The following is a 23,351-nucleotide window of genomic DNA, read 5'->3' on the forward strand; positions in this document are numbered from 1 at the left end:
TGCATTATTCACCCTTTAATGATCCTTTGAATTTATATGATTGAGTGATTGATTAGCAAGAGACTGAGCAAATTTCAGAAATGTATCATGCATTTCTAAAATGATCCTCAGGCGGGTGCTGTAGAGGAGAACGGTGGGGGAAAAAAAAACGCTTACAACAATGAATATTTGTACTCCCTGGATCACATTCACAAGACACTGAATGAAATTAAAGAAACGTATAGCACATTTTTTATATTTTATTACAAATTAATTCAAGCTTCTGCACATAAAGGATTTATAACAAGTTCCCTTGCATTTAATGTTATATAACATTTTGTTTGTTTGATAAGGCATTGTAAAAAAAGGGCTCTGCAAATAACAGTACAACTGACCTAACCAAAATGGCTACCCCCACCAGCACAACTCAGTTCAAGGTCATAGCAAGTGCTGAGGTTCACAGGTCAACTCACAAAAAAAAGTAGAAGAACTAATCAGTGCTCAAAGTCGGTGAGGTGTAGACTGAAATGTGACATTTATCAGTATCTGTGAACATTAGACAGATATATTTGGTTTTTAGAGTGTATGCAGCAACATTGCATATGGAATATGAGCACTTTTTCCAGAGGATTACAGTGACATCGTTATGGCTGAGAGTGACGCTGAAGACGTCAAACCAGACTGTCCTAGTTTCCATCAAACTGCTCATTTGGAGCTTAAACACAAAGTGCCTTCATTTATTCACAACTTACTGTATAGTAGTTACACTAGTATTAATGCATCCACTGCATTCCTATGCAGTAAAAAAAACAATCTCATCGTGATTTACTTCCACACATACAGACTATACATATTTATATACAGGAACATTACACATGCTTAACATTGACTTTTCAACGTTAAATACAGAATCTCTCCCCTCAGATGACTTTTCCAAAAGCTTCTGTTTCTACTGATTTCTGTCCCACATTCCTGTGCAAGTCACTCCACGACATACATTTGTGGTGTAGCTGCAAACCAATTTGAAGAATAATCTGTGTACTATCAGTGAAAGTGGCACAGCAGAAGACTGTCGTCAAATCTAACAAGGTTACATTTGCTTTAAGGGAAAGGTGAGGCAAGGATTTTCACAGTTAAAGCGGGCTCTGGGCCACTGTCAATGGCCCAGAGGTGGACATGGGCCAGTGTAGCACTGACCATCAACAAACAGTGCAGAGCCAGATCCAACATCAGACCAAGCTACATGCATTACCAACATATAAGCACATAGGACACCCATACACAAAACACATTTCAACACACCCATTATAACGGACATTTTAAATTTTAAACATTCACAAGTGTATACTGAAGTTGGACCGATGCATTTATTTGGCAACTTGACGATTTAAACCTGTAATAAGTTATATTTTATATATCTCAACAGTGAATCTGATTGCTGACTGTAATCAAGAATCACTAGTAGTGCCAAACCCAACGAGAATAACATCCAACTCTGAAGCTCTCCAAGTGTTGACTAACTGTATTCCATATCCTGATTATTAACTAAATACTTGGGTCTTAAAGCTCCCTTTTTATGTGCTATTTACAGTTACCAAGCCCACACAAGCTAAGCCTCCACTACTTCCTCAGCACCAAACTGTAAAGAGCTGAAGTAAATGAGTGATTTTAAGAGTGTATTTTAGTACTTAGAAAGCTAAAGACCCAGATATTTATATCAGGAGTCGGTCAGACCAAAGCTAACAGGTTAATATTGAATTGAACTGGTCCCTGAAACACTTGATTTTCAGTTTGTTTTTTATTCTTTCTACCCCCTGGTGGTCAATAATTGCTTAATGCAAGCAACTTCAATTTGGGTTTCACTGGAACTGTTTTGTGGTCTAAATGCTGTATCTGAATCTTGAAGAGCAACACTTTTGCAAACATATTCAATGTACAAAATGCTAGGTGGAAAAGTAAATACCTATTTTTGACAACAAAGAGGTCAAATTTAAAAAGGTATTAAAAATAGGTGCAAAATATAGACAATTACTACCATAAAATTGGCACTAACTAAAGGGCATCGGTCTAACCCCAAATACACTTTTAGAATAATCATCCTTCATTATGGCAATCAAAACCCTTATTTCTTTAGGCCACATGCATCACTTGTTATGCCTGCTGAGTTAAATGATTTGCTACATTGCGACAGCATAGATGCAACTTGAGGAAATTCAGCAGAGGTGTCGGTTGGTTTTGGTATTGCAATATCACTTTCTCCTCATTGATGAAAGGTTAGTGCAAATTTTAACAGCGCTGGCTCCGGGAAAGATTGCATTAGTCCACTGACCGGACAGTTAACAGTGTTTGTGTTGAATGGGTAAGGCTGGTGATACCACAACAGTGGCTCTGCTAAATGATAAAAGATGGTCTTAGTGTGGGTTAGAACTTTTGTTGGGGTGGTAGTGAAAGACAGTTTTACTTCCCGTGGCCACCGTTGACACTAGTAGAGCTGGTGTTGACTATATCCTCATACTGTGGAGGCGGCTCCGTCTCTATTTGGACATCTGTACTGCCCACGGCCTCCTCATAAGATGGCGGCGGGTCTCCGGCGCTTCCTCTCCCTGATGTGAGCTCTGAGCCTGGATAAGCTGGGCTGCTGTGGACGCTGAGTTCTGATTGGTCACCATGGTGGTAATCCCTCCCCCAATGGTCCATAGAAACCACTGACAGGACGTGGTCGTGATGTGAGTGTCCCAGGCTGGGGCTGCGCTGTGAGCGCTTGCGGGAATGGCAGCGCCACACAGTGATGGCGACTGCGGCAATGATGAGCACAACCAGCAGCAATGGCACAATCAAGTAGAGAGAATGGACTCCGCCAACCACCGTCTCCAGCCCTCCTGATGGACTGCTCTCGCGCACATATTCCTCCCAGAACCGTCTCTGCAGGCAATCAGAAGACAGACAGACGCACATGTTGTCACAGATAAAAACCATCTTCTCTGCCTCATTCATTCAGGCTACAGTGGTAACGTAGTGGAACATAACCGTTTCCAAAATACAGGGTCACAGGACATCCAGTGTCCAGTGTATGAATACTTTTTATCTGGATTACTGCAACACAAAGGCAGTAGACAACAAAACCCGAACAAAAAGCAACCACATGATTGTGCACGTCCATCTGCGTGACTTTGCTCTCTGGCCTCTGACAATAGTCAAATACAAATACGCCTCCCTCTCTAGCATACACTCGGCTGTTCTTCCTGCTGATAATCATCACTTCCTGAAAAAACACCCACATTCCACAAGTTACCACTCTCAGTGTAGGATTTCATTAGTGGACACATGAACCCTACAAAAGATGTTTTACATAGAGCAGCTGATATGAGTTGCTCAGCAGTAGTAATATTGATTTGTGGATTTTAGCTCCAGCTGGGTGTTTCTTGTGTACCAGATTGCTGCCAGCCAGCTACAGATAGTTCAAAATAAGATTTAATTATGAGAATGAAGCTGCAGGAAGATCATTTAATTTGTGTACCATCCTGTGGATAACTGTATTTTAGCTTATGGGGTTGTTGCTTGTTATTTTTGTTTAAAGTTTTGGCTGACCACTCACAAGCTGGCTGGGAAACTTCTGAACACAGGACTCCCAGCTGGAGCGATCCCTGTACATACATTACCACTGGTGAGTGACTCAAACCACCTAATGCTAACAGAACCATCCCTTTATGTGGCTTATTTGGGTGTAGCCATATGCAATGTGTGGCAGGTATTTTGTTCTACTTTTCAAACCCTGTGTGTATTTAGCCTTGAGGAAAGGAGGAACTGTAGGTCTGATGTGATTCATCTCTCATCCTCTCACCGTCTTCTCGTCATTCTCGAAAGCCTCGCGGGCCTCCTCATAGGTGCAGATCTCCTCGCGGCACTCCCGCTGGATGTTACCCTGCTTCATCTCCTCCAGCAAGAAGTTTGCCCTGCGCAGCCTCCGCAGCACCGAGTGGGCCGCGTCTGCCGGCAGGAACACTGCAGGGCAGGAGACAGGAGGGGGAGAGACAAACACAAGGGCAGAGGGGGGGGGTGTTAGATTGAGAGATGTGTGAGAAAGAAAAAAAAAGTATATATAAGATAACAAGCAGAGACAAGAAAATGAGAGAAAAAGAGGAAAGAAGGGGTGAGTCAGTAAGCAGAACAGCATGGAGGAGGAAGCAAAGGGGGGAAATTTAAGCAAACAGAGAGTATTAAAAGAAAAAAGAGTGAGGCAGGAGGAGGAAAAGAGGATAGAGATCCCAAAAAAAAGAGAGCGAGGGAGAGAGGTGGGGACTGAAACAAAGGCTGTAGAGCAGAGCCGAGCGCTGCCCAGTGCCCACATTTCTGCATAAAAACAAAAGCTCTTTTGATTTAGGCATCCATCCCTGCGCCACATAAGAGAAGCTGGAGGAATGAACTTAGAGAGAGACAGAGCGTCCCTCTGTTCACACGTCCAGGATAAGAACATAAACTCTCCAACAGAAACTGCACACAAGATGCCAAAACATGCCCTGGGAATGTCTGATGTGCTGCCGAATTAACAGCTAATGGCGGACGTGTGACTCACAAATCCAGGGACGTGAAACACACAACACTTAAAAGAAAAACAAAGGGAAAAAAAGGGGGGCAAAATGCAGCAAAACAAGAATCTGAAAGAAAGGGAACACAAAAAACCTGTAGAGACACATTCCAGCGACTAATTTGTGTTTGGCAAACAATGTTGAAACACAATACAGAAGAAAATACAAGAAATGGGAGGAGCGTTTCTGGTGAAATCTGTGAGTGATACGTTCATGTGAAGTAATCTTAATAAACTTACCACTCCCCATGATTCCTGCGAGTCTGTTTGGGGTGCTTTATCTGTAGGAAACCAAACACACATTAAGTACAGCTTTGAACCTGCTGATAACAAAAGACTCCCTCTGGGGGGGGGAGAAACTACCCCTATTCCTTTGTTTCTTTCTTAATATAAATAGACATTTCTTAGACTCCTACACAGCAGCAACAAGGACTGAGGAGAGACTGAGGCAATGCCACACATGTTTTAAGAGCTGAGACCATCCAGTAGAGAATATCTAAAATTATAAATTATAACACTTCTCCCTAAAGGGAAATTCCATTAAAAAGTTGATTTGAAGAGCAAACTGAGTTAATGCAGGACCCTAACAGTAGCACAATTGTATGAGAACATCTCATCCATTTATCATGTTAAAAAAAAAGACTAACAGACAGCATGAATGGATAAGACTATTGTTTCAACAACCTAGGCGTTAAAGGGCGTTGTTGTGCTGAGAATATGAGACATCTTTGACCGAGGTGACAGTGACCAATGGCGGCTGCTGGCCAGTGTGACACATGGAGGTGTTACGGGAATCCTGCTCGTAGCTCCCCGAAATAGATCAGCAGCAGCGGAAACATCCCAAACAAAGCGCCTCCGCCCCGTTACACGAACCACAAGAGAGAGATAGAGAGGGAGAGAGGGAGAGAGGAAAGCTACAACAATGTTATTCTCTCACTGCGGCTGCTAAAGGTTTCCTCTCGTCCGTATGAGCCACGTTTGTGTGTCGGCTAGCGGCGTCCTGTGTATTGACAAGCGGGGATGAATTATAGGATCAGTGCGCCTTCAGCGTCGGATGCGATTTAACGAGGCACACATGATTCAAACGACTGCCCGGATACCCAGATAGAGAGGTGGATACGAGGACTTCAGCTTAATGTTACAGGCTTTTACTTCTATATGTTAGTGGGGTAATAAACTTTAGCAAACTCACCTTTTTTCGTCCCCAAAATGCGCATAAACGATCCCTCGTCGTCTCTGCTGCCCCTGACCTGAGTGTTGCTATGCACGGTGCGCAGGCGCACAGCTCTGTTTTCTACAACGGTCCCACGAACTGCCCCCTTTCCCCAGAGTTAAAGAGGCAGATCAACACGCACTGCCCCCAATCAGTGTAACTAACGTAATGATGTTATGTTGCACAAATCCCTTTAAATGACACATCGACTCAAATAATCCTTCAGAGAAACCGACTGGCCTTTCTTTGTATGATATTTTATAATGTCGACTTGAATGTTTTATGTTTTATCTATTTTATTTTATTTTATGTTTTTTATATCCTATCTTTGCACATATTATTATTATTATTATTATTATTATTATTATTATTATTAATTACCCAGGGATGTGACTCTGCTGGCATTTCTGGTCCTCCACCCCATGACATGATGGCAAAAAAAATATAATATAAAAAGTTGTTTCCTATCATTTTAAACAAAACTTTTACTGTCTATTGCTATTCATCTAAACTATGCAAGTGATATCAGCAGTCAATATATCAACGTATCTCATAAACTTGAAATAAAAATTGATGACAATGTAAAAAAAATATCTACATATTTAATCAGATTTTAGTCCCTTCTTCTGGATCTGACTGATGTGATGGTTTCTGTTCTTCTCAAAGAACAAAAAGGCTTTGATAAGTGTTCTGTGAATAAATATCAGTGTTAGCCATGTGGTGCAGCAATAGTAATCAATCAAAGTGGCATTAAAGGTCCAGCATGTAACATTTAGGAACATCTATTGGCAGCAATGAAATATCGTATGTTTTAATTATTGAATAATCACCTGAAAATGAGAATTGTTGTGTTCTTGTTTCCTTATAATGAGCCGTCAGGGAGTGGGTCCTCTTTTATGTTTCTTCAGTAGCCCAGAATGGACAAACCAAACACTGGCTATAGATAGGGCATTTCACATTTTTACAGCCCGTTCTTATTTCCAGGCTGTTGGTTGCAATCTGCAGCTTCACTGCTAGATGCCACTAAATCCTACACACAGGTCCTTTGGTAACAAATTGCATAATTTAAAATCTACTTTATTTTTAAATCCAGTCTGTTGGGATGAAAGAAAACAAATTCCATTCCAATAAACTGTAATTACTTTTTAAATTATAACTATATTTGTATTTGCCTCACATTTCTTCATACCTGCCAATGAATTAAATGCACAAAAATTTGGATATGATTGTTATCGTAAAACTTATGGCCAGTATACAGAAGATTATAGACTGGATCTTGACAGATTTTATTCTTATTTTTATATGATATGATATGATATGATATGATATACTGTACAGATCTGGATAAATTTCCATTAACTTGTAAACCACTGGGTCTTTCCGGATACCTTTTTGTCCATTGTTTGCTCACATCAACCAATCAGCTGTGGTGCTCTGCCAGACAGTTATTGATGGCAGAAGAAGAGGAAATTATCAATTTCTTTCCGCACTTTTTAACTTTTGTTTAATGTTCCATCTGTCAGTCAGTTTGAAAATGTAATCTGAGCAGTGAAATATGCAGAAACTCCACAGCAGTAATGTTGTATTAATGCTGATGAGTTTTGTTGTTCGACCAGAACTATGTGTGTGTGTGTGTGTGTGTGTGTGTGTGTGTGTGTGTGTGTGTGTGTGTGTGTGTGTGTGTGTGTGTGTGTTTAAGTGTTTGTACCCAACGAGTCTGATTACAATCTGTAATCATCAGTAATGATGTTGAAAGACTTTGCCGCCAGGAACAGTTGACCTACACTCCTGTAACTCAAAGACACACACACACACACACACACACACACACACACACACACACACACACACACACACACACACACACATGCACAGTCAAATCAAACTGCTATGAAAGAGTGAAAGAGAGATTTTTACCACCATATAAAGGAATTAATTCAAATCCTTTCATTTTCTTACAATAAATTCAGTGGTTCCACCAACCAGCAGTAACCTTTGACTTCAATTTACAGTGAATGAAAAAGGAGTTGTACACAGATATTATAATGCTGCAAATGTTTAAATGTAAACAAATTTAAGTAATTTGTTTTAAACAGTCCGTGTTTGTGTGTGTAGGGGGGGGTGTGTGTGTGTGTGTGTGTGTGTGTGTGTGTCTGTGTGTGTGTGTTAATCAATATGAATTAATTCCGAGATTCTTCCCTAAGGATGAAGGATTAACAAAGTTCAATTAGGGAAAAAAAATGAGCAGTGTAAGCTTCCCTCAGTGTGTGTGTGTGTGTGTGTGTGTGTGTGTGTGTGTGTGTGTGAGAGAGAGAGAGAGAGAGAGAGAGAGAGAGAGAGAGAGAGAGAGAGAGAAATGGGGTGTTAAACAAAGTATCACCTGAAGAAACAGAGGAGAAAAGAAGTAGGGTAAAGTGTGTCGCAAGGGAACAGCAGGCAGTTAAAAGGTGAAACCACTGAAACGAATGCTTATCCATGGGTGTAAGTTAAATGAGGAAAAATGATAAATTACTTGTCTGTCCTGCATGTTACGAATTCCACAAAGTTTTTTTTCCCAGACCACAGCAGCAAAACCTCTAAACCAGCATATCCATCACAATTTCATTCATACTATTTTAGGCACCACAATATCCAAACAAACCTTGTAATCAAGAATAAACTTTAATAAAACATAACAAAAGTTTATAAAGATCTCAGTTTAATCCATAGAGGATGATGTGACTGCGTGAAATATAATATTTTGATGTCTGTTTGTCATGTTCAGTACAACAACCATTGAGTGCCCCCATATTCCATCTACTTCACTTCAGTGGTGTCTTCATTTCCCAGAATGCCTTTTGAAAATCACAGACAAAAGGCTTTGTAGGAAAATAGGTTAAGGTTTGGATAGTACCAGTGAAGAATGTGGCTTGCTTAAATCTGTTGGGAGAAAGAAAAGGGTCTTTAATAATAATAAAGTTGTGGGGGGTGCATTATATTCTGATATATTGGACCTTGATGAAAGCTGTGGAATCAGCACTTCTGCTAGTTGGAACCCTACTAAGAAGTTGACTATAAAACATTTATTTAATCCCCTTCCATAGCACGTACACTGTGTAAATCAGATTGTTTCAAGGAGCATTATTAACAAACACCACCAACCATAAATGTATAAGCCACAGATCTCACAGACTCCTGTTGACTTTTTTATTCCTCCATCAATGAATATGAGGACTAACAGAGAGAGAGAGAGAGAGAGAGAGAGAGAGAGAGAGAGAGAGATTCTGTGTTAGAGCGGGTCTAGGCACTAGGACCCAGCAGGTGAAGCGCTGTGTTATTTCAGTGATCTGCAGCACAGTCCCGTCCGCAGAGCGCTGATCACCAGCAGCGGCAGCAGCGTCCTCTGGACTCAGGACGCGGAGCGAGCGGCGGCTCTCCATCCTGCTACCCACAGCACGGGCACGGAGCAGGGGAGGAGAAGGACAACCACAACTTCAACCTGACTCATTTTTTGGGGGGGGTTCGAGGAACGAGCCAGGAAAAAAAAAAAACACACACACATCTTCTTTTTTCTTCTTCTTCTTTTTCTTAATGAGTAAGATACTTCAGATATGGCTTCATCCGTGAGCGGCACAGAGGAGGTCCGGGTGTCGGTGATGACGCCCCTGAAGTTGGTGGGACTCGTGTGCGTCTTTCTCGCCCTGTGCCTGGATGTCGGGGCCGTGCTGAGCCCGGCGTGGGTCACGGCGGACGACCAGTACTACCTGTCCATGTGGGTGTCCTGCTGGAAGCCCGTCAGCTCCGAGGAGTGGTCCTGCAACAGCACGCTGACCACCGGTGAGACAGACCTTATGGTGGCTGATGGGGGGGGGGTGATGCGCCACCATGTTGTTTTGGAAGTTTTTAAACCAGTTGGGTTGTTCTAGTTTTAGGGATGTTTTAGCCTTGAAAATGGCAGGATTCGGGGTTGCAGACAGACACCCACATTCATATTCAAATGAAAGTGAGATGCACAGCGCTCAGGGCTAACAAAGGATCCCTGCAGACAGTGCACTGCTGAACCAATCTGTTCTGTGGGTGAGAATTATAAAACATCACCCAGGAGAGTGCTAAATGTTAATTACTTTATAATTAGCTATTGCCTGGTTAATTTAAACTGCAGAACTTTTCTGCATGAAATAAGATAGCGAACAATGAGCTGCACATTGAAGTGGGAAATAATCGAGTATACGAAAAAAGAAAAGAGAAAGTTTATCCTCGAGTCTTAAAGTCTGATGAATACGACACCTTTGGTTTTCTATCTAGTAAACTTCTCTGAAACATTTGCCCAGTGCGCCACTGAATGATGTGGGAATTCTGCCTCGCCAGGAGCGGTCCAGCTGGGGTTTCATTTGGCCTTTTGTTGCGCACAAAATGAGCCTTTGTGTGGGTTTCTTCACCGGCCAAGGAGCAGAGCAACTCAGAGCAGAGAACTCCCCAGAGATCCAGATGCCTGGAGATTAGTAACCAGGGAAACAAGTGAAGCACTCCAGTAATGCTGATTTTCCCCATTAAGTATCCATGAAGGCTTCTTTTTTTTTTATGGAAACATTTCATATTTCCACCACAGCCGGCCATTAAGTGTTTTTAAATCAATTTTAATCATATATATCATATTTATGCCTGACATCTATAAAAAGTGTAATGCAATCAACAACAACTGCCCTGCAATTTGTGACGCTTATAATGTGCTTTTTTTTATTGAGACACTGGCCCCGTTTGTAGAGGCCATAGTTTGTGATATTGCTGTGTTAGGTTACACTGGATTGTAAGGTGGACAAAATAAGAGGAACACTTTATAGTATAATCCAGTGCAGGTCAAACAACACCACAAACTAAAGCCTCAAAAATGAAGAGAAAAACTAAAAGTTCAAAGCTCACTAAAGGCAGGATTGACTGCAAGGCTTTAAATGGGATTTCACTATAACTGAATATATGTAGTGTTTACTATTGTGTGAATATATTGTGTGATTTTTATCAATGTCTAACCTCTGCAGCAGATGTAAAATGAGGGTAAAGCTTACATAGATTTATCTCAGACTGGCTTCCTGACTACAGCTTCCTCCATTATTTGTGTGTGTGTGTGTGTGTGTGTGTGTGTGTGTGTGTGTGTGTGTGTGTGTGTGTGCTGCTATATATATATTTGGCTTTTTGCTGCCTCTGACCTCCTCCTGTGTGCTGAGTGGTGAATTGTGTTTTTGTTAGTCAGACAAAATGTTTTCTTTCTGTCTGAGAGATGAGTAACTGTGGGTCACGTTGGCCCCCGATCCTCCTCTGTCAGCGCAGACAAAGTGCACTTTGGTGCCATATAAAGACATGCAGTCTCCGTGTCAGCTCTCAGCAGAAGCATACCAGAGTAAATGCACACAGCAAACTGCCCATTTCCCCAGGCTTGTGCTTGGCTGGGCTTATTGATTTGAATCCCAGTAATCAGTTTCTACCCCCCTCGTCAGCCCCCCAATATTTCCTCGGTGTCATGCTCTGGGCATTAAATAAATCCTGTTAGTTTGAAACACCAGCTGGCCGCTCAGATGTTTTGAGCTTTTTTCTGCAAGGCCTGCATGTGTGTGTGTGTGTGTCTGGGAATAATATGCAGTGTGAATTAGAAAGTAGACATGACATATTGCCTTGCTACATGTGCATGAAGTGTTTAAAATATACAGACGGAAATGGTAACTCTTCCTCTTTCAGTTTCTCTCTCTCTCACACATACACACATACACACACACTTAAGCAGAGGGTCGGGGGTCAAGTATAAAAGATACAGACCTGACACAGGGCTAGGAATGTGGAACAGTCGTGCAAGCGCAGCGTGTGGGGATGCCAGGTCTGTGCGAGAAGAAGGGGCCGAACGTGGAGCCAGAGTGTGAGCGAGTCCAGCTCAGTGAGACGCAGCGATCGCAAAGCATATTAATAATGTAACACCCTATCAATCCCATATTTGGGTGTCTGTCCTCTCTTTGAAGAAGGCCACAGCACAGCGTTGGATACAGGAAGCGAGTTAAGGTTCAGCATCGTGCTAACGGACCCTGGGTGCTTGAACCTGGGGCCTCTGGTGGAAGATCTCGCTGCTTCTTAAACTTCTCCATCCTGCTGCCTTGAGTGAGTGATACAGGGTGTGTGTGTGTGACAGCAAGAGAGATACTCGAGGCTCTTCTGTGACACAGATCTTCTACCATTGTCTCAGACAAAGGAACAGAATTGGGGCCCTGAAGGATCTTTTTGATTAACACTTCAGCTATCCCTGACAGGCACACATGGGACCATAATTAATGCTCAGATTCGATCTTGTGTACTGTATCTCCTTTTTCCATCTGTCATCACGCGGGGCTCAGATTAATAGTTTGGCGCTTCCTGCTCGTCAAAGCCTTTAAGCACTCTGACTCTGGCTGTGTTTCTTGCACAGCGTACAGGGTCTGTTCCAAATCTGAAATGAGATGACTCTCTGCATCCTGCTGTTTCATGGGTGCACTGATAAGGCTTTTCAGACTGGCTGAGCTGAAGGCACCAAATTGACCTAGAGAAGATATCTCACCACCAATGGGACTTTGACAACTACAGGTCAAATCACGGTGGCTTTTTTTCCCTGAGAGGCAGCCAGTGAGGCGGTGGCAGAGAAAGTCAAGGGGTCGGTCTTAAAGGGGGCCTCATGTTGTGCAAGCTGTAGGCTGGAGGGGAGCGGGTGCTCTGCTTTTTGTGGGCTCTTTCCAACATCCTGTGGTGACAGGGCCCATTTTTAAACTCTAAATCCTGGACCATATTTGGTCAAAAGTAGTTGATGTTTGTTTATATTTGAGCTGCTTGGCCCCTGGAATAAAGTTTCCCTCCAACACGAGTGGGAACTGTATTTTAAGCAGCTTATGTTCCGTCACTTTCTCTCCACGGGTGAATGTTTTAATGATTTTCTGCCTCAATAGAGAGGAAACATTGTGGGCAATGCTTAATCTTTTTTTTATTTCCTGGGCTCCATAATAGAAAATACCGTGTATACTAACAAAAAAAAAGACAAAACATATTCTAAACTTAAGTCTTTCAGTGTAAACTTTTCCACCCACTGTAATATTGAATCACTTATCCACAGCCCCCGTTATGCTTTGATGTTTGTTTTTTTTTTTGTTTTTTTTTCACCCACTGTACTTTAAATTATTTCCTCCTGTGTAATCAAATGCCTCATCATAATATCCTCTGCCTGTTTACATATAGACCTCCTGTTTCCACGAGTACGCAGCAAAGCTTCGAAACAGAGACGTTTAATCACAAACAACAGCTTGTCTCTCAACAGTCCTCAGTTAACGTCCCATGGCTAATTCAGTCTAAAACAAACTTTATTCTCGAACAAATTCTTCTGCTGATGTGATTTTTTTCTTTTGCACGAAGCAAACAAAAATCTAAACTATAATATTTTTCCTTTTTTCACACTTTAGAGGCTTCCCAGTTTTGTCCCTACTGTCCAACAAGCATAGAGAAGCGAGATTGAGACGGCAGTTATTTCCAGTCGAGTGTTTTTGGAGTAAATCTGAATGAAATGCTGAGAATGCTGCTGAGCTGGCACCGGCCAAGAGAGAGGGATACTCATTATCTGAGTCACCTCACAGAATCACTTTGCCTTTCTGCTGCATTAGGATCCATTACAGACCCGCTGGAATCTTGTGTGTAGCCAGACGTTTGTTTGCTTCTTGTCAGCCACAAACTGCTGCGCTAAGCTTTGAGGAGTTATTCACCGCGTGGTTCACATTCTTCTACTGCCACTGGCCATGGATCCCCCCAGCGGTTCATGTCAAAACATTATGAGCCATTGCTTCTCAGAATATGCATGAGGAGTTGTCTCAGTCTGAACCGCAAATAGTTTGTTTACACTGCGGTAATTTGCCACAAACTTTAGTGGGAGGAATCATTTTACTCTCGTGTGAGATTGAGCATGGCAGTGTTACTGTGGCTCACCAACATGGCCTGTGACCTATTCTGCTTCCTCCCTCCTCTCTTTTATCCCTCCTCGTCTATCTATCCACATCCCTGCCTCCTGTCAACAGCACAGACACGGCTCTCCAGAGTAACCCCGTTTTAGCTACCTATGTCACTCTCTATCTCAGTGTGATTTCATGCCTTTCCTCCCTCACCCCCCTCTACCCCACCCCACCCCTCCTCTCTGTCCCTGTGTGTGTTTGTCTCAGACTGGCAGATCGCCACACTGGCCCTGCTGTTGGGGGGGGCGGCCCTCACCCTGCTCTCCTTCCTCGTGGCGCTGATCTCCCTGTGCTTCAGCTCCAGGAGTCGCTGTTACAAGCCTGTGGCTGTCATGTTGTTCTCTGCAGGTACGTGAAGAGATTGTTTCTCACTGGAAGAAAAAAGGATAGTCCAAAAATACCAAAAAATGTCTGTCCAGCTTCCAATAAAAACTTGTCTATGGTATGTTGGCTGTCAGGAGACAAAGATCCAAGGCATGTGCCATGCAACCTCCCTCTCATTTAGTTTTAATCTTTATCATTCTGTATGTATTTCTCACACTTTTTGAGTAACTTTTCTTTCCCATTTTCCTCTGCAGTGGTGCTCCAGGTGTGCAGCTTGGTCCTGTTCCCCATCAAGTTCATAGAGACAGTCAGTCTGAGGGTGTATCACGAGTTTAACTGGGGCTATGGCCTTGCCTGGGGATCCACCATCTTCTCTTTTGGAGGAGCCATCCTCTATTGCCTCAATCCCAAGAACTATGAAGACTACTACTAAAATATGCGAGACAAGAAGAGAAATTGAGACTCTGTTTCATCCAGTGTCCTCTCAGTAATAGGAACTTTCTGTCTGTTACACAATGCACAACCACAGGCTAGAAAAATAGGAATAAACAAAATGCTTATTGTTAGTTGTCAGGACTGGAAATGAGCTCTTCCATTTGATACTGTGAACTTATTTTCTGAAAGACTATCCTCACTCACTGGACCAGAGTCCCGTGCTTTCTTTTTCTGGCAGCAAACCCAGCTGTGAAAAAGAAACCCAAACCAGACAGTTTAATTTGGGAGTGAATGTCACCACTCAGAGAAGTCTGCGTCCCCTTTAAGTGGAACTCCAGTAGGTCTTAGATTTGGGCAGAAAATCTGGAGGGAACAGATGGATTCACTGACCCCATACTAGGACGAATTGGTGGACTAATTAACCAATCAGAGTAGAGAAGGCAAAGAATGACGTAAACTCAGGCCAATCAGGGAAGTAACGGATTCAGGGAGAAAAATATCCTATTGAAGCGATATCCTGAGGATGACAAAGCGAGGAAGACAGGGCACACCTAAGGAAATACAAAATGCCGCATTTCCTGAGATACACTACATCTGGAACTTGGCCTAGCCTTTTTCCCATTGTAGAGTGTAATAGCTTTGTGAAAGCATGTCATAAAGCTCCAAAGGACTGGCTTTATTTTTTTGAGTCTAATAAAAGGCTCTGAGATATTCATAATAAACATAGGCTACCTAAGACAGTAAAAACATTCCACAGCTACCTTCTAAATGATATCATACTGGTGAGAGGAACATTTACTGGTTAATGAATAGCACAGAGTTGGTGAACCCTATGGCTGCATAATGTAAATCTGCAGCATAACTTGAGTTATACCTGCTTTTTTGATAAACAAAATTATTGTATTATATGTAAGTATGTGCAATAAGCATAATAAACCTATATTCTAAGAAGACCAGTGGGAAGGGAAATGGCAAATGACCATGTCTGCTGAGTGTGTGTGCGCATGTCTGCATGATCATACCACACAGCATGTGCTCATACACCTCCCCATGTGATGCCTCCTTATCTTCTCTCTGTAGACTAAGCACCATTCAGAATAAGAATGTTCTGCTTCAGAAAACAAGAGGCTGCAGCAGAAAATCATTGTAGTTTTTGAAGAATTCAGCATACTTAGTTTTTGCATCTAAGTTAAGCTTTGTGATAAAGTAAAGTAAAGGAGATGCTTGAGTGCAATGTGCATGAGTAGTGTTATGGAATCAAGAAAAACATTAAAAGTTTCTAAACTGAAAAAGGACAGTGTGGTCTTGAGAGGTGAGACGTGTGGCAGCAGAAGACCCGTACTGATGTGCTCTGGTAGTAACAGTCTTCTCAAACATCATTCGAGGTGATCAGAAACTCCCCCTTGCAACATGAGTAGAAGTGAGTGAGTGTGTGCATGCCACTACCATTTGTTGCTGTGTTTCTGATTCCCACTGGCTTCATTACTAACATAATAAAGATCTACTGGTAAAAAAAAAAATACAAAAAATGTGTGTTTGGTTCATTTGGGGTAAAGGAGTACCTAGTAACTGTGCAAATGTGCCAGCTGTGCGTGGTCAAGTCACATAGAATCAGCTCCTTTATTAAGTACAGCAAGTTGAGGCATTTGCACAGGAAATCAACATCATTTGAACACATAATACAGGGTGGCTTAATATGCATAAAAGTACCAGGAATATACTCCTATGCAAATGTCTTTAGTGTTCTTTCAGTGAAATAAGCTCTAATACAGAGCCAGATACAGTGTACAGTCTACATTTCGCATTTGAACGTATATACCATTGCTTTTATTGTTCCACTGTCAGAGAGGGAGTTACAAGTCCTGGATTTAAGTGGAGGTGTCTCCATTTTGAGTTCAGGAATGGGCGCAGATGTGTAAACAGGGCAGTCACTCATTCTGCATGGAATGTTCTCTAACTAAATCGTAGCTCCTCCTCTTCAATCCTTGGTCACTTCGACCTTTCTGAAGCCCCGACCCACCCGCTGCCAGAGTCGCAGTGTGTCACTCCCTCTTTTATACATTTGACATGAGAAGAGTCTTCAGCTGTCACAAAAAATAATCATCATCCGCCAATGGAAACAAGGGTCAAAGTGCACAGGAGTAGTAGATGGGAGCAGGAGAAGTGGGCAGAGAGGGATAGTGGCTCTTCCTCAGCAGGTAAGAGGGACTTATATATTGATTGACAGGGCAAGACCTCTAGATTCTGCAGATTTTGGAGGGATGGGGCTTATACTATCCAAGGATTGGCAGGGGCTGGGGCAGGGGTGGGCAATACAGCACAGTGCTTAGCTCAGGTGTAGCGTGGCATCTCGCACTGTTCACAGCGGTTGAGTGCAGGGTGGTTGAGGAAGGTGCAGCTTTCACAATTCCACTGGGCGCCTTCAAAGTCTTCGTCCCTCTGGGGCCCTGGCACTGGCTTGGAGCCCTGCTCTGCATCTGACAAAAACAGAGAGAAGCAGTATATTTAAAAAATGCTGATTTATTCATGTGATAAAGTGCTTAACACAACAACAATTACAGTGTCATCAACTCAGAGCTGGAACTAACCATGGCAGTCACTCAAGAACATTCATGCATGCCGCACACCATTCAGTATAAATGTTGACAGACATGGCCATTCAGCAAAGGGCAAGGTTTCTCAACTTGTTTCCATGCCAACAGATTTGTGGAGATCAACACAGACAGTCAGTTAAGCCATTAGTCTCGGTTTTCAAACAAAAATTTTTCAAAAACTTTAAGTAATGACCTGAATGGCCTTGCATTGAAACTCAGTCTGTATCTTGGCAACAGTATCAATGTATGATTTTATGCTTAAGAACATAAAGTTTTCTTCTTTTCTTTGCACAACCTTATAAGAATGTATCATAAGTGACTTTTATGTTCTGAAAACTACACCAGACAATTCTTACCTTTCCTCCCAGGTTTGGGCGGCACTACTGGACCAGGCTGAATATTGTCATAAAAGTTGTTCATTGCTTTTGGATCAAACTTCCCTGTGGAGGAAAGCAGAAATCAGATAAAGAAGATTGTTTGGGTGCCCATCGCAGCCAGACGTCCAATCAGTTTCCAGCCAGTCTTTTCGAGCCTGACTGTCATGCTCAGACCGACAATAACAGCCTTCTCATTCATTGCAACGCAGAGGACTCCAGCAAATTCAGAGTACAGGGTCAACAAGCAAAAAAGTTTAACCTAGCTCAATTTTTGCAGCAATGTACTGAAACATCTGGCTAGCTGTCTCATAGTATTATACACTGCTGTGCAGTGTTTTCTCATCCAAAACTCAAAAATGTAGGTATTCATTACTCAAACTGACCATCCTGGACTGCATTTAATCATCTCACTGGCAGCTGGAGCAGCACGCCTAAAACAATGCAGCCCCATGCATTTTGTTAATGCAACGCATCATTTGACCTAAATGGCCACAAGTTCAATCACTGATGCTACAATAAATGAGGCAATTTAAGAACTATTCCCACAACTTTTATGCAGTCCTTGCTGCAGCGGCCATAAGTTCAAGTCTGACCTGCGACCCTTTGCTGCGTCTCATCCCCTTTCCTTCCCAACCTTCAGTTGTCCTGTCAAGTAAAGACCCCCAAAAATATACATATATATTTTTAAAAAAATCACAGTTACACATTTTTGCCAGAAAACAGCGCCTTGCTCTTTCTGGCACGTATTCACTTGGACTCAAGATAACACATTTTAAGTCAACTGCATAATGAAATAAGGAAGCCCGCTTTTCTTTGAGTGTTTATATAGCCAAAAGGAGGCTTTTTTTCCCCAAATAAGATTTGACAGTTATCAACATGGGATTTCAATGTCTGCTTAAGTACGCTGTGCATAGCTCTATCATCATTAAAAAGAAATATAGGTCTAACAACTACAGGCTTACAATCAGATCATTTGTTTTGCAAATGGGTAGAATTTTCTGCAAGCAAGTGCTCTAGTTTTTTTTGCAGCAGGCCATCCTCAAAAACATGCTAGTGCAACAAGGGCACTGGCGAATGAAGGCAGCGTTCAAAAAGCTCAGAAGAGAGACTTGTGCTGCCCCTTTGTGGAAGAGTGCCAAAGAGAAAACTAGTGTTAAAAACAACTTTTATATATGATATCTCGTTTGCCAAAAGGCAGTTGGAAGACTGAAACAAAGCAGAAGAATGCTCCAGGAATTTTCCAGGAAGACCACAGCCCCAACGTTTGGTGGCATTGGGCTGATTGTAAGTAAATTGGTCACACTCGAGAGCCTGCTGCCAGTTAGACCGTTTCAGCTTCCAAAAACACAACTCCTGGTAAATATATAAAGCACTGCAACTAATACACATAGACTCTGATTAGGGGCATTCGAGCCAATGCTGTTATCAATTACGCAATCAACTAGGATCACGTACCAGCCAAACACTGCGCACCCAATGAGGGTCAACCCTGGTTCGGCCTGGGTCCTGTCACGGACCAGCCGGTCATTTTAGAACGCTGCATCTGTATACAGTGTGATGGAGCCTCATCCATCACTTTGGACCCAACTGTCTGCTTCTGGGCTTGGCTCTTTCAAGATCAATGTTTTCTAATAAATCAGAGACACACTTCAAAGGTTTATGTGTAGGAATGTGCATTTATGTGTATGCATGTGACGTTTGTCTGTGTATGTATGTGTGTGTGTGTGTGTGTGTGTGTGTGTGTGTATGTATGTATGTATGTATCTCTGTGTACCTCTAGACTGCACTAGATCTGTCTCCTTCAGGGTACAGTCGATATCAATCTGAAGCTGTCTGTTCAGACTCCGCAATCGGGTCATCTCTTCAGGCTGCGGCCGGAGCAAACACACAAACCAGTTAGATTAGACAAAAATAGACAACCAAATATTACCCATTCCTTCTTTCAAACAACAGTAACTTTGTTTGATACAATAGTGCAATTTGTCTTACTCATGCTGCAGAATGTCAGTTACAATGAAGCTGCTACAGCCTACTGAGCCTCCATGATTATGGGATAAAGATAAAGTCTAAAATCTTCTGAATGCTGAATCAGCATCTTTTGAGCATGTGAAAAAGTATAAAAAGATTTGTGGTGACATAAGATAAAAAACAAAAACAAAACAATGCAAGTGTGAGTCCAAGTACGGATGTTCAGTCCTTACTCTGGGTATAAGACTGGTGGAGTTAACTCGTCTAAAGCGTCTTTGAAGGGCATCATATTCCATGTTGTTGACATCAGCCTTCAGATGCTCTAGTTTTTGCTTCTCCAGCAGCAGCTCCTTCAATAGACGCTCCATCCTGGCCCGCTGGTGGAGCAGGAGAGCTGTAGGGAAACACATCAAATGAAACACTTGAAATTCAAGACTAATAAGATTTAATTGAAAACCTCTTACTTTAGTGCTCTGTTACTACTTCATACTGATAAACAAGCCCAAGACAGACTTTACAACATTTAACAAAAAGCACTAAAAAGGCAGCAACACAGACAATTTGTGAAATAAAGATCAATTGCAGTATATCTGCTTTCACTAAAAGAGGACAAACAGACAGAAAGCAGTCACACAAACTACATCATTTATATGGCTGGGGAGAAAGTCTATATGATAACAAAATATGCCAAAAGGGCAGCTAAACACCACAAAATTATGCTCATTATTTATTGCTTAATCAGCAGTTTCAAAAAAAGCTGTAACAAAATTGGCATGTGAGGATTACTGAGAACTGCGGGATTAATACCTTCTATACAGGCCAAGCACACAAAGATGCAGTGTATGACATAAAAAGTTGGATTCTATCAAAAATCTGCGACAAGGTTAGGTCTTAAATATTTGTAGATATATTTATGAATACATACAGTTTTCAGTTTATTCAGTGTAACCCTTTAAATTAGAAGGTGAGCATGACCATTCTTGTTTTTTTGGTATTTTATTAGTGACTGTGCAGACACATGAAGTAAATATGGGGACAGAGAGGGGGGAATGACAAGCAACAAATACACCCAGCTGGAATAAAACCAGGGACGTTACGGTTATTATGTGGTCCACATCTTAACCACCGATACACAAAATAATCCAATTCTGAGATGATATGCACCCATTACTTCTACAAAATAGTGTTTTTAGATAACACAGCCCCAAACATGAATCCAATGTCAACTCCAACTAGAAAACAGTAGTGAAAGAAAGTCACACACATGCAGAGCAAAAGATAAAAGCCCTTACCTTGTGTGTAGGCATAGTCATCAGAGCCTGAGCTTGAACGTCGGGGCATTTGCTGAAACTGATTGACGATATTCCCTGGTAGAGCGGAGATAGGCAGGATGGGTGCAGGGGCAGCGTGGTGTGCCCCATGGTCTACTATGTTAAGAAGAGACTCCGCTTCGGCCACAGGAGGTGAACTGGGTGGCCTCTGGGCCTGGCCTCCTGGGGACACTTTGATTTTAAAGGTGTAGGCTGACTGGCCCGGTTGAGGAGAAGAGGCTGGCCGAGGTCTAGCTGGGCCCTGATGCTGCAGGTACATCCCATGGTGGAAGGATGCCGGGACTGCAGGTCCACTCATAGTGATGCCCCTCGAAGGGGAGCTGGGCGAGGGACTGGTGGCCATATAAAGCGCTCCTTGGGGGTGGGGGGTGTGCACAGGTGAGTTGCTGCGAGGTCGTGGACCCTCTAAGGTAAACTCTATCTGGTTCTTGAGGGAGCTTTTTGAGTGGTAGGGCCTGTAAACTGTTGGCTGTTGCTGGGGTTGTTGCTGGTGATGGTAGGGCATGCTGGGAAGGGTGGGGGAGCTAATAGGAAGGAAGACATATTGCTGGTGCTGGGGTTGCGGCTGGGGCTGTGGTTGTGGTTGTGGTGGCTGTACCTGATGCTGCGGGGAGCTGTAAGGCGAGCCATATGTGGGAGTACTGTAGGGGGACTGCTGATGCTGATACACAGGTGCCCCCGAGGAGGGCCAGGGCGCTGGCTGTGGGCTCTGGGAGGGTGAGGGTCGAATATACAAGGTGGGGTTAGTGCTGTTAGGATAGTGCCCAGGAGGGATTTGCAGAGCCTGTGGGACATTGGGTATACTTTGTGGAAGTGTGACAGTTATAGGGTTCATAGTGTAACGTGGGACTGGGGCGTATGTGGGAGACATGCCCTGTATTGTGGGTGGAGGAGTGGGAGTGCTAGCCGACCGGCTCTGATCGTTCATAAAGAAAGGATTGTAACCTGGGGAGGGTGCCATGGTGGCAGGGGCTGACAGTGGCTCAGGGTAGCTGGGCCGCTGGGGTTCGATATGACTGTCACTGGTGCTATGCACTAGGGAGCGTCCTACTCCTGCTGCTCCTCCATTTGTCTTGTTTGCCTCTGAGCCTGGATAGCCCAGGCTAATGTGCAGCAGGTGGTTTCGGCTCAGTCGCCCCTCCTCTGGACTGTGATGGAACTCGCCATACAGGTACCTATTACTCTCCTGAGCCAGCAGGTGGCAGCAGAGGTCCAGGTTATTGTTGTTCTGGGACCGCAACAGAGAACAGTGTTAGTCATGCAGTGTGTATCAGTGTGAGTGTTTAAGTGCTCATCTTGATACTTGTTACTGACCATCATACTTAATAAGGGATAACACTGGAGGTTGGTAATTGGGTAGTACAAACACATAGCAAGAAAAATTAAATAAAACGACCATCTACCAAAGCTTTTCTAAGCAGATGCAGGAGTGAACGTGTGTGTGTGTGTGTGTGTGTGTGTGAGAAAGAGAATACCTGCAGAAGGCACTGTGATACTACCCCCTCTGGGATCTCTGGGAAACGATGCTTGAGGTCCTGCAGGATTTGATAGTCGAGCTGAGAGCCTCCCTGCGCCATCCTCAGCCAACACAGAGAGTCAACGAGCCCAAAGCTGCAAACGCTGAAACAACCGACCTCGTCTCATCCCCTGAAGATGCAGAGATGGCCAAAACTGAGGACAAAACTCAAATGTCACGGGAATGCTCGCGACAATCCTATTAGCTCCGTTGGCCTGCCAAATGTCTCAGCATGTGTCAGCAGTAATTACAGCGAACATATCAATTAACTAGTGTCTGTGAGACATGTCAGCCTGAGGTTTAAAAAAAAAAAAACAGCACAATTTAAACATCAACAGAGGCCGAATAGCCAGAATATAACACACGAGCACAAAGACAACACGCCAGCGTCACTGGCATTCATTCACATTAGCACACGAGTGGTAGCAAGGTGGCTGTCAGTGTGTTGTTGTTGTTTGTTTAGCCATACTGTTGCACCGAGCAACGACGACATACCAGCGCTGGCTAGCTAGCAGGCTAGTTATCAGCATCAGTTAGCCGCCGTGCATCTCTCACACAAACAACCACACCGGTGGGCTGTGTAGCTACCAGGAAACAACGCTGCCATTCCTGGAAGACCGTCCGGTGTTACCCGTAACTTAAATCACCAACACAGCCCCCCCAAAAAAAAATAAACAAGTCAACTGTTCAAATAAGATTAACCCGATTCGTCCTGAAGGCTAACTCGGCTAGTGCTAGCCTTAGCTCGGTCCTGTTGGCTGGTCAGCTGTCACAAGCCTGGGTGTTGATGGATTAGCAAGCTAACCATGCTAAAGTCAGCGAGCATTAGCCCCTGACGGCTTTTATAAAATCTTACCATATGTTCAGAGTCTCCTTCCTGTCTCGGACCATAGCTGAGTCCTGAAGAGAGTTGTGCTATTTCTGAAATGGTGCTCCGAGGTTTGTATAATGTTTGTTTTGGCCAAATAACTTGTAGTTTCACATTCCAGCGTCAGGCCGCTGCCGCTGGATCGCATACGAACTGTCTATCGCGATAATGTCAGATTT

The 23,351-nt window shown here is 43.1% G+C and overlaps 3 protein-coding genes across 4 annotated transcripts; 1 reads left to right on the top strand and 2 right to left on the bottom strand.

Moving 5' to 3' along the window:
* Positions 1 to 224: 224 nt before the first annotated feature.
* prrg1 (proline rich Gla (G-carboxyglutamic acid) 1) lies at positions 225 to 5,881 on the bottom strand. The gene is made up of 4 exons (XM_051377647.1): positions 5,757 to 5,881; positions 4,805 to 4,845; positions 3,821 to 3,981; positions 225 to 2,901 (listed from the first exon to the last, which is right to left on the bottom strand). Exons 2-4 carry the CDS (start codon positions 4,812 to 4,814, stop codon positions 2,437 to 2,439), a joined length of 636 nt encoding a protein of 211 aa, XP_051233607.1. The 5' UTR covers positions 4,815 to 4,845; positions 5,757 to 5,881; the 3' UTR covers positions 225 to 2,436.
* Positions 5,882 to 9,108: 3,227 nt separating this feature from the next.
* On the top strand, positions 9,109 to 15,647 carry tmem47 (transmembrane protein 47). Its single transcript, XM_051376679.1, has 3 exons — positions 9,109 to 9,593; positions 13,967 to 14,107; positions 14,338 to 15,647. The coding sequence occupies exons 1-3, from the start codon at positions 9,368 to 9,370 to the stop codon at positions 14,514 to 14,516; spliced, it is 546 nt and encodes a 181-aa protein (XP_051232639.1). The 5' UTR covers positions 9,109 to 9,367; the 3' UTR covers positions 14,517 to 15,647.
* Positions 15,648 to 16,114: 467 nt separating this feature from the next.
* Positions 16,115 to 23,351, bottom strand: tab3 (TGF-beta activated kinase 1 (MAP3K7) binding protein 3). Of its 2 annotated transcripts, none has more exons than XM_051376678.1 (7): positions 23,161 to 23,351; positions 22,264 to 22,435; positions 20,750 to 22,016; positions 19,691 to 19,851; positions 19,264 to 19,357; positions 17,469 to 17,552; positions 16,115 to 16,995 (listed from the first exon to the last, which is right to left on the bottom strand). In XM_051376678.1, the coding sequence occupies exons 2-7, from the start codon at positions 22,363 to 22,365 to the stop codon at positions 16,850 to 16,852; spliced, it is 1,854 nt and encodes a 617-aa protein (XP_051232638.1). In that variant the 5' UTR covers positions 22,366 to 22,435; positions 23,161 to 23,351; the 3' UTR covers positions 16,115 to 16,849. The 2 variants fall into 2 exon arrangements, with proteins under 2 accessions (XP_051232638.1, XP_051232637.1); XM_051376677.1 differs by having other exon boundaries at positions 22,264 to 22,459.

Source organism: Dicentrarchus labrax, unplaced genomic scaffold (assembly GCF_905237075.1).
Source record: "Dicentrarchus labrax unplaced genomic scaffold, dlabrax2021, whole genome shotgun sequence".
In the NCBI taxonomy this organism is placed as follows: Eukaryota; Metazoa; Chordata; class Actinopteri; family Moronidae; genus Dicentrarchus; species Dicentrarchus labrax.